This window comes from Elephantulus edwardii, unplaced genomic scaffold (assembly GCF_000299155.1).
Source record: "Elephantulus edwardii isolate Elephantulus edwardi_28Jun2011 unplaced genomic scaffold, EleEdw1.0 scaffold00214, whole genome shotgun sequence".
NCBI lineage: Eukaryota > Metazoa > Chordata > Mammalia > Macroscelidea > Macroscelididae > Elephantulus > Elephantulus edwardii.
Window position 1 is genome coordinate 268,783 of NW_006399964.1, and position 11,191 is coordinate 279,973.

General features: G+C 42.6%; 1 protein-coding gene and 1 pseudogene across 1 annotated transcript; both read left to right on the forward strand.

The window, feature by feature from the left end:
- Positions 1-5,184: 5,184 nt before the first annotated feature.
- On the forward strand, positions 5,185-6,094 carry LOC102861405 (histone-lysine N-methyltransferase SUV39H1-like). Its single transcript, XM_006897756.1, has 3 exons — positions 5,185-5,196; positions 5,350-5,945; positions 5,998-6,094. The coding sequence occupies exons 1-3, from the start codon at positions 5,185-5,187 to the stop codon at positions 6,092-6,094; spliced, it is 705 nt and encodes a 234-aa protein (XP_006897818.1).
- A 2,256-nt stretch (positions 6,095-8,350) lies between these two features.
- Positions 8,351-9,566, forward strand: LOC102846057 (annotated as a pseudogene).
- The last annotated feature ends 1,625 nt before the right edge of the window (positions 9,567-11,191 follow it).

Genomic DNA, 11,191 nt, shown 5'->3' on the forward strand with positions numbered 1-11,191 from the left:
TCCCCCCAGTTCACTTAAAAAAATTAATTGTTGCATAATTTCCTTTATCCCCTCTTTTCTCCTCCAGTCCACTTTGCTATGCATCTCTAACCATACATTCCTTTTAAACAGTTCTTTCCTTCATCTGTTCCAACGCAATCATCCCCTCTTTACTTTCCCCTTAATCTTCATGGCAGTCCTGTTTTATAACAGTGGCGTTATGCAGTATTTGTAGTTTTGTGACTGAGATATTTCAATTAGCATAATGTCCCCCAGGGTCACCCATGTTTTGTAACAGTTTATTAGTTTCTTGTTTTTCAGTGCGGTATAGTATTCCATTGTGAGAAAGTACCATAGTTTGTCTATCCACTCATTTGTTGATGGGCATTTGAGTTGCTACCAGCTCTTTGCTATTGTGAACAAAGCAACAATAAACATGGGTGTGCATACATCTGTTTGGGTGGCAGCCCTGGTTTCTTTAGGGTATATTCCTAATAGTGGAATTGCTGGGTCAAATGTTATTTCTATTTCCAACCTTTTGAGAAAGTGCGATACCACTTTCCGTGAGGCTGTGTATTTTAAGGAAGGAGAAAGCCAGTGCATCTAAACCATGGAGCTTTCAGTTAGCAACCCAACACACAATGCACTATGCCAACAGAGCCTTTTAACCCTCATATGCAGAAGAAAGATGTGGCAGGCTCCTTCCAGAATGACACAGTCTACAGCCTTAGAAAACTTTTTGAACAGTTCTATCCTGTCTTTTAGTGTCAATATGAAGTTCTATCCTGTCCTAAAGGGTCACTATAAATAGGAGCCAACTCAACTATAATGGGTTGGGTTTGGTTTGTTTAATTGTTTGGCTCTTATACTTGTACTGCTTCCTTTGTATATGGAAGTATTCATTGGACAATGAATAAAGAAGAAAGAATAAGTATCAATGCCTTTGATTGGTAATGTCAGAGAATACTGATTATCCCATGGGCTACCGAAAGAACCAACAAATCTGTTTTGGAGAAAGTGCAACCAGGGTGCTCCTTAGAGGCAAGGATGGTGAAATTCCATCTCACATACTCTGGACATGTTGCCAGGAGGGGCCAATTGTTAGAAAAAGACATCATGCTGGGAAAGGTGGAGGCTCAGCACAAAGTCAGGAAGAGTTGGGTTGACACAGTGACTGTAGCAATGGCCGGAGCATGGCACAATTGTGAGAAGGGTACAGGGCAGGGCAGAGTTTTGTTTGTTTTGTGTTTTGGTTTTTTAAAAAGAATTTTATTCTGTTTTATTTACAAAGTTTGAATACATCGTTTTTCACAAAAGATTTTTCCCATTTCCTTCACCCCATCCATCCACAGAATTGTACAATCCTGTGATTAACGGTCTACGCCCGCCCCCATCCTCACCTCTCTATTTCCATCCCCCACCCCGCCTTGGATCCTCATACTCATTCTACAGTAATGGTCTTATACAGTATTTGTCCTTGTGGGACTGAGTTATTTCACTCAGCATAATGCTCTCCAGTCCCTCCCAAGTTAGGTAGTAATTTACAAAATCATTGCTCCTGTGTGCTGCGTGGTATTCCATTGTGTGAATGTACCCCAACTTCTCAATCCATTTGTTGTGGTTGGACATCTGGGTTGTTTCTATGTTCTTGTGAGGGTGAATAACACTGCTCTGAACATTGGCGTACACGTCTCTGTTTGAGCCTTGGTTCTCATTTTCTCATAGTAATAGCTGCGCCATATGAAATTTCTATGTTCAGCTTTTTGAGGAAGTGCCAAACTGCCTTCTAGAGTGGTTGTACCATTGTACAACCCCAGCAACAATATAACAGAGTTCCTATCTCGCCACATCCTCTCCAACATTTTTTACTTGCTGTCTGTTAAACTTTGTCACTGCTACTGGAGTGAACTGCTACCTCATTATGGTTTTGATTTGCATCTCCCTTATTGCCAGTGATTTGCAGAATTTCTTCATAAGTCTGTTGGCCATTTGAATATCTCCCTCTGTGAAAATTATTTCCAAGTTGAGTTATCAGTCTTTTTCTTACGGAGGCCCAGGAATATTCTATAAACTTTTGCTATGAGGCTTTTGACTGAGATGGTATTGTCAAATGTTTGATACCAGTCAGTAGGTTTTCTTTTCACCCTGTTTGAAAAAGTTTTTGATGAACACAGGGATTTAATCTTTAGAAGGTCCCATTCATCAATTTTATCCTCCTCAGATTCTACATTTCTGGCTGTATTGGCAAGCTCATTATACCATAGACTAGGGCTTCTAAACTTAATCCCAGTTTGTCTCTTATGAACTTTATGGCTTGGGGCTTATGGGAGAGTTTTGATCTGTTCCTAGGATCATTTTGAGCTGTAATGGACTGGATGGCGTCTAGCAATAAGAAGCACACCTTGTTTCATAAGAATATGTTACCTCTATGTAACTTCTTCAAAATATCAACATGGAGTCGATCAGCTAAATTGCTTCACTATGAGAACAGAAATCTGCTTTGCCTGTCTGAAGCAAAAGAGTTCTGCATTGGCTGAGGAAAATGTAGTTACAAAGTCTGCTTAAGGCAGATAGAAGCTAAGGAAGAGAATTTTTAGGGCAAAGAAGCCAGGAATGAGTTCCAACTGTCTCAGAGTTGGCTGTAGCATCCCTAGGAAACACTGCTGTCACAGTGGGTTACCTTGTCCTTACTCAAGTCACAGTGTTGACAGAGGACCAGTGGAAAGACCCTGCACCTAGCCATGTCAGTGGAAGGTAAGAGTCATCACAGGAATCACCCACCCACCTACTGTGCACATCTGAGGAGGAAAACAGACCCCAGAGAGAAATCAGGCAGCACTGGAGAGGCAAACAAAGGAAACAACACACCTGAGGTTACACATAGCCTGTAATTAATTAATAATAAATACATCACCAGTCATCTTTCCATGCTAATATTCACCTAAAATTTTAATGACATTTGTGTGTACCTTTATTTATTCCTATCTGTGAACATTTAAATCATTTCTCATTTTTCACTCTTTTTTCAAATTGTGATGGACATCCAATTTTTAGAAACAAAGCCTTTGTTTCCAAACTTGATTGTTAGCTTCAGATACACTCCTTGGAATTGTTGGATTGCTTTAATGTGCTGCAGGTCTATTTTTAGTCTTTATCATATATGGTTTCAAGCAGTCCTAAGGAGTTTTTCCGTATACAAACTCCCATCAGCATATTTTTGTTTTGAACTTTGCCAATTAGAAAGATAAAAAGGAAAAAAGAGTGTCTCGTTGAATTTTTTTATTTTATTTATTTATTTTTTTACATTGCATTCCTTTGATCGCTTGAGCCTTCCAAAGACACAGCACTGGGCGCTGAAAGATTCAATCGGATTAGCTCCAGGAGGCACCACATTTATGCCTCACAGATGGTTTCCTGCCTGAAAGAAACAAGAGGCCCTCTAGCTGGTGAAGTGGAAACTCACCAAGCCAAGTAGCACACACAGGCTGGGAATGCAGAGACATTTTCATTCTGAACAATTACAGCTCAGTGGAAGTGTTAGTGGGAGTGAGTCACACTTCCACAGAAGAGTTAGCAGGAGATATCATGAATATTCCAGCACAGAAACACGTGAAGAAGAATTGAAGGTGGCCACTCAGGCCAGGATGCGGGGCCAAGTGGCCATCTGTTCCACACCAGCTTCTCAGGATGCCAGCGTGGTTCCTAACTCGATCCACTTGCTCAGACCATCAGCATTAAGTGGATGCCCACTGTGTGCCAGACATTGGTCTAGACACTGTGACACCCACAACAAACAGTGCTTGTCCTTGTCCTCTGTTCTCCTAGTGAAGCAATTTAGCGGATGGATTCCATGTTGGTATTTTGAAGACGTTACATTAGAGGTAACTTTTTTTTAATTATGCTTTTTTAAAAATTAATTTTAATGAAAGTTTACAGAGACTTAGGGTTTCTAGTCATTCATTGTTGCACTTTTCTCCCTGCCTATCCCCTTTCCCCCAATTCACTCTTCTCCTTGAAAAGAAAACCTCTTTCATTGTTATGCAATCCCTCCCCCCAAGTTCACTCCACTATGCAGCCTTCATTCTGGACTTCTGTGATGGCAAGAATACGCAACAGTTCTCTCCCTCATCTGTTTCAATGCAGTAGACATAATTCCTGCCCTCCTTTTCTGTCTTCCCTCAACCCTGATGTCAGTCCCTTTTTACAACAGTGGCCCTATGCAATATTTGTCCTTTTGTGACTGAGATATTTCACTCAGCATAATGCCCTCCAGGATTATTCATTTTGCATAACATTTCATGAGTTCCTTGTTATGAAACAAAGTATGTTTCTTATTGCTAGACGCCATCCAGTCCATTACAGGTCAAAATGATCCTATGAACAGATCAAAACTCTGCCATAAGCTCCAAACCATAAAGTTCATAAGAGACAAACTGGGATCAAGCTTATAAGCCCTGGTCTACAGTATAAAGAGACTGCCAAATACAGCCAGAAATGTGGCAGTTCAGGTGAATGGGAGGGCAAATGGCTAACCACGCCATCCAGCAGCATTAGCAAAGTGCTGTGGGATCCAGGTGGACAGCAGTCTCCTCTGCCTGTGGGGTTTCCACTCGGCTCCAACAAGGAAGTGATGGACGAACCACAGATCCCTTTTTGTGTTCACACTGACAACATACCTGGGTGAGGAAGGGGGAAATTACAGAATGGGATGATTTTAGGCTTGTGCTAAAATAGTTATAGCATGGCTTAGAGAAAAGAATGCATTCACTTTTGCATTTCACCTGTGTCAGGCCTGGGAAAGTCGCTTGATTGCCTGCTGTTGCCCAGATATTAAAATGACAGCAATTCTATCTACTTTCTGAGCTCCTTTTATCATTAAGTGGAAGACTGCACATACCCAAACCCATCATATTGACTCCAATCCATAGACACACTGGTGGCTCATTCACTAAAATGCCTAAAATGCAGCTGGCTGGAAAGCCTAGGAGTAACAGTTTTGCCAGGGAACAGTTTTGAACCAGGAAACTTGCCTGGGCAGATCCACGAGCCCTAGCTGCTCCATCCCACAGTTAGGTGAGAGGACCCCCGGGCCCATTCCAGTAATGTTTTCCGTTTGAAACTCTGTACTATCCCAACCGTGCCCTTTAGTCCCACCTGCAACAGCGTTCTGAGTCTTGGAAAGGAAAGCTGTGGGGATAGGCCCGAATGTGTCAGCCGGTGGGAAGAGACAGCGGCAACTGAAAAAGGCTGCGGCGAGTATTGCTCGTCTTGGAATCAGCTACAGGACTTGAGCCGCTGGCCAAGGCCGCCTGCCCTTTCCTTGCTGTTTCCCTTGTGTGATTTTGAAGTTGAGTACCTGTGTGATGACAGAACGACTGGAGAACATACTACCTGGGAAAGTGGCGTGGATACCCCACCGGAGCCGCGGCAGAATCTGAAGTGTGCGCACCTTTCCCAGCAGTTTCACAAGGACTTAGAGCTGAACTAGTCAAAGCCATCTCGGCCTCCGGATCCGGGCCTCGTCGACCACTTGGTCCCGAAGGCCAAGCAAAGGCGAGCAGCCAGTCGGTGGGAGCAGGAGTTCAACGTAGCCACCTGGGACTCACCACTGTGGACACGAGGGGGACCTGGATAGTGTACACGAGCGAGCTCCGTGTCTCCGTGTGGGTGAGGGCGTCACCCCTAAGCAGGCAGCCACGGGCTGCGAGTGCCAGGACTGGGGATGGGCTCCGGTTGGAGGCTGCTGCCCGGAGCCTCGCTGCACAGGTCTGCCCTCCACGAGCCGGGCCACGTGCGTGTGAGCAGGGCTCCCCATCCTGTGCGACCCACCTGCCGCCGTGCTGTGAGCGCCCCACCTGCGCGCTGCTGAGGGGCGTTCACCATGACCTCTGCATCTTTGGCACGGATGATGGACGTGGCTGGGGCCACACGGGAGAGGGTGAGAAGGACAGCTTCTCGTGGAGTATGTGGGAAAGACCTCAGAGAGCGTTGGGCTGGGGTCAAATCTACGGCCACCAGCGCATCACCTACAATGGATGCTGCTACTATGGCAACAGCTCCCGCCTTGCCGATCACAGTTGTGACCCCAACCTGCAGGTGCACAAGGTCTTCATAGACAGCCTGGGTGAACGACTGATTATAACACGCAAGTGGGCCCTGTGGACGTGGAGAGCTGTACTCCCTGGCTCCCTAGGAAACAAGTCCGTATTGAATGCAAGCCTGGGACTGAATCCTGCTGCAGATACTTCTTCTAGCCCTTTGAAGTCTGAGAGCAGACTGAGTGTGGGGGCCTAGTACCGCGCTCCTCCCACTCACCGCGACCCTCCTGTCAGAAGAATGACATCCCACACCCCACCTGTCACTATCTGTCCCACCATGCTCCGTTGTCACGGCTTTCGGGCTGTGGTGAGGACTGACCTAGGAGTCCCCTCTCCCCGTCTCAGTGGCTGCATTAAAAAACTCCGATTCCATTCATTCATTATTGCACTTTTTCTCCCCACCTACCCCAATCCAAAATCTCTGTAAATGTTCATGAAAATTAATAATAATAAATAAAAAAACCCAAAACCCCTCTGATTCCTGCTTTGAGAAGCTGTTATTCTACAAAAGGACTTTCTACAGTTGAGATACATGGTTTGTTAAGGAGGTTCAAAGGGTGAGCTCCAAGCCAGCCCCACAATAGAAAAATGTTTCTGCGCCTGCTTCTGCCTGGAGCTTTAGAGAGCTGTTCCATGCTTCTCTCAGGTTCCACCTCAGGCCCACCTCGCCAGACCCCAGAGTTCCCACACCTGCCTGCTGTTCTCTGGGGTAAAAACTTTGTGCTAGTAAAAGAAAGGGATCCCCAGGATTGGGGCCGATGCTGCCTTGTGCTCACAGTGGAAAAAAAAAAAAAGCAAATGAACGTGATGGCCATGATTCAGCTGTTTTTTGGTTGGGTTTGGCAGCCAAGGCTTTCACTCTTAAGTGTCCCCTTCAGCGCCATACTGAAGGCTTCCTTCATCATGGAATGCTCTCTTGTGCTTGTTCTACTTAGAATTTAATAAAAGAATATCCGCATACTGTGCTTGAATCGATGTCTCTTTTCCTCACAGGGTATTTGGGATCACACTAGTAATGTTTTTAAGGGTCCTCCATACCATAGCCTGTGTTGAAGTTCATTTCTCTTTACAAGTACTATGTATGTACCCCATTTCCTTTAGCCATGCACATGCTGATGGACTTTGAATTGTTCTCAGCACCTTTGGCTTTTGTGAAAAGTACTTCATTTACAAGACTGCTTGTGATTATTTTATGATGTTGTTGATTTTTTCCCCAATGAGGAAATTCCAATCAGTATCCAATGTCTAATTGTCTCTGTTTGTAACTTCAGTACCGTCTTTTATTAATGCAGTTCAAATCCACCAGCTGTTCCAAGGAAGAAGGATGAGCAATCTCCTCTCATGCTATTAACTGCCTCTGAAAACCCACCAGAAGGTCAGCGATGGGTCGATTCTGAGTCTACGGTATTCAACAACAATAACAACCACCACCACCTTATTAATGCATTAAAAAAAAACCCCAAATATCTGTCAAATCACAATGACTACATGTACTTCAGAGAGTTCTTTGAGAAAATCATCAGAGCTTTCTTTGGAAGCACCTGGGGGTAAATTGGAACCTTCAGATTTCTGGTTAGCACCTGAGCATGTGAAGAGGCGTGGCAAATGGTGGTGGGAATCTAATTTTACCATGCTTTTCATTTATTAAGTGGAAAGACTTCTTTAAAGGGAAACATTTCTCATCTGTTAGCTTACTCAGTGGCACATTTCTGTAAGAAGGATAAAGATATGATCAAGATTTTAACTTTACTTACCAGTTCTCAAAAATAATAAGTTGTTTTCTCAGTATTTTTAATTATAACAAATTAGTCCTTTGCTGGCTTATTTGCGTAAGAGCATCATTATAAATTTTTGGATATTTGGCATTATAATTACCGAGGCAAGAAATATCCCATTCTTAGTGCAAACCTTTATCAGGATGGTTTCTAAGGGGAAATAGCATCTCAAGATGTTTTAGATTCATGTCATGCAATATTTCAGTTAGTGGCAGGTTATGTTGTTAATCTTTGGTGACCCAAAATAACAGCAAAGAGTGGATCATTTCTAATGAGATGAAAATAGATAACGAACACATGAAGGAAAGTTTGCTCTGTGTTAGAGATTTTCAGGTCCTGCTTCCTAGTTTTCCACCAGGTGACTATGCACAGGCACAAAGCTCTGTGTTGAGGAGGGGATTAAGGGCTCAAGAGCAGCCTGACGCCTCCTCCCTCTGTAAAGAGGACTCAAGAATACAGCTTGGCTTTTTAGTCGAGTTCTGAGTGGTTTGGTCGGACATGTCTGGTGGCTCCACTGATTACAACAGCAGAGAACATGGCGGCCCTGAGGGAATGGACCCTGGTGGTGTCATCGAGAGCAACTGGAATGAAATTGTTGATAACTTTGATGATATCCCTTCTCCGGGGTATCTATGCTTATGGTTTCGAGAAGCCTTCAGCTATTCAGCAGAGAGCTATTATTCCCTGCATTAAAGGGTATGATGTGATTGCTCAAGCTCAGTCAGGTACTGGCAAGACAGCCACATTTGCTATTTCCATCCTGCAACAGTTAGAGATTGAGTTCAAGGAGACCCAAGCACTAGTATTGGCCCCCACCAGAGAACTGGCTCAACAGATCCAAAAGGTAATTCTGGCTCTTGGAGATTATATGGGAGCAACTTGTCATGCCTGCATTGGTGGAACCAATGTTCGAAATGAAATGCAAAAGCTGCAGGCTGATGAAGCACCACATATTGTTGTTGGTACTCCAGGGAGAATATTTGATATGTTAAACAGGAGATACCTTTCTCCAAAATGGATCAAAATGTTTGTTTTGGATGAAGCAGATGAAATGTTGAGCTGAGGGTTTAAGGATAAAATCTATGAGATTTTTCAAAAATTGAATACGAGCATTCAGGTTGTGTTACTTTCTGCCACAATACCAACTGACGTGTTGGAGGTAACAAAAAAATTCATGAGGGATCCAATTCGAATTCTGGTGAAAAAAGAAGAATTGACACTTGAAGGAATCAAACAGTTTTATATTAATGTTGAAAAAGAGGAATGGAAATTGGATACACTTTGTGACCTGTATGAGACACTGACGATTACACAGGCTGTTATCTTTCTCAATACAAGGCGCAAGGTGGACTGGCTCACTGAGAAAATGCATGCTAGGGACTTTACAGTTTCTGCACTGCACGGTGACATGGACCAGAAGGAAAGAGATGTGATCATGAGGGAATTCCAATCAGGGTCAAGCAGGGTTCTGATCACCACTGACTTGTTGGCACGTGGGATTGATGTTCAACAAGTATCTTTGGTTATAAATTATGACCTACCTACCAATCATGAAAACTATATTCACAGAATTGGCAGAGGGGGTCGATTTGGGAGGAAAGGTATGGCTATAAACTTTGTTACTGAAGAAGACAAGCGGATTCTTCGTGACATTGAGACTTTTTACAATACAACAGTGGAGGAGATGCCAATGAATGTGGCTGACCTTATTTAATTCCTGGGATGAGATAGTTCTGAATGCTGTGCTCGCTGTTGCTGAATAGGCAATCACAATGTGCATTGTGCTTCTTTCTTTGGGAATATTTGAATCTTGTCTTAATGCTCATAATGGATCAGAAATACAGATTTTGATAGCAACATGACTTTAGTCGTGAGCTCTTGTGAGGAAAGTCATTGGCTTTATCCTCTCAGAGTTAGACTGTTGGGGTGGGTATAAAAGATGGGGTCTGTAAAATCTTTCTTTCTTAGAAATTTATTTCCTAGTTATGTAGAAATGGTTGTATTAGATGTTCTCTATCACTTAATAATATATTTGTGGACTAAAAGATGTAAGTGCTGTATTAAATCAGCCAATTATGTTAAACTAGGATACCTGCCTTCATTGTGTTTGCCCTTAGCCTGAATAGAAAGGCCTTTAAAATAGTTTTTTTAGAACGCATTTGGATGCATTTTGTTTGATATTTATTCAATAAAGTATTTAATTAGTGTTAAGTGTGAACTGGACCCTGTTGCTAAGCCCCAACAAGCAATCATATCCTAGGTAGGGTTGAACCCCCAGTAAAATTGCCATATTGTACATGTCTTAATGAAATGAAGTTTGAATGTTAAATAAATTGTATATTCACTTTTAAAAAAAGAATACAGCTTGAACTTGAGACCAAATCACAGACTTCTTACTTCTCAAATCACAACTCTCAGATCTACCCATGGGGAAACCAGTGTACATATATCCTCTTAAGCCAATTTCCCCCCAGTGGTAGGGGGTTTTATATATTTGTTTCAAATTCCTATTTGTTAAAACAAACAAATGTAAAACAGAATTAGAAGCAAGACTTCTCAATGAAATGACCATGTCCTCAGACCAAATTATAGCTCAACACTTATTCTTACTCTGATCAAAATGGGCCATGTGACTTAGAAGGGATGTAGCAAGTAAATAGTCTGAGAAAGCAAAAATTGTTCATACTAATACTTGATGCTTATAAAACAGGTGGGTACCTGGGTGCTACAAACAGTTGGTGCTCAACTACTAACTTACAGTTCAGTGCTTTGAATTCACTCAGAAGTGCCACAGAAGCTTCGTGCTCTGCTTCTGTAAAGCTGGAAGTAAGAAGACCTTACAGAATGACTCTTCTCTTTAACACATGGAGTTGCCATGACTTGGACTGGCTTGATGGCAGTGGGCTTAGATTCTATTTTTGTTTATAAGATAGACAAGGAGAATAAATAGAGTCACTGAAACAAAAAGATGTACTTGATGTTCAACTATTTCAGGAGATAGTATGCAGTCAAGTCTTCAACGAAACTGAAGGAAGACATTCACGCTGCACTGAAGGCATTGATGAAAAACAAAGCTGTAGGAACTGATGGAATACCAACTGAGATGCTTCAACAAATGAGTGTAAAAACTGGTAGCATCTATGTAGAAAAATCTGGAAGACTACCTGGCCAACTGACTGCAAGAGATCCATATGGATGCCCATTCCAAAGGCAATCAAATGAGATGTAAAAATTAGAAAAATCATAACAACACATGCTAGCAAACTACTAATGAAAATAATTTTAAAATTACTATAGTTATACATGGGCTACTTTGCAGTCTGGGAAGATGAGCTAAGT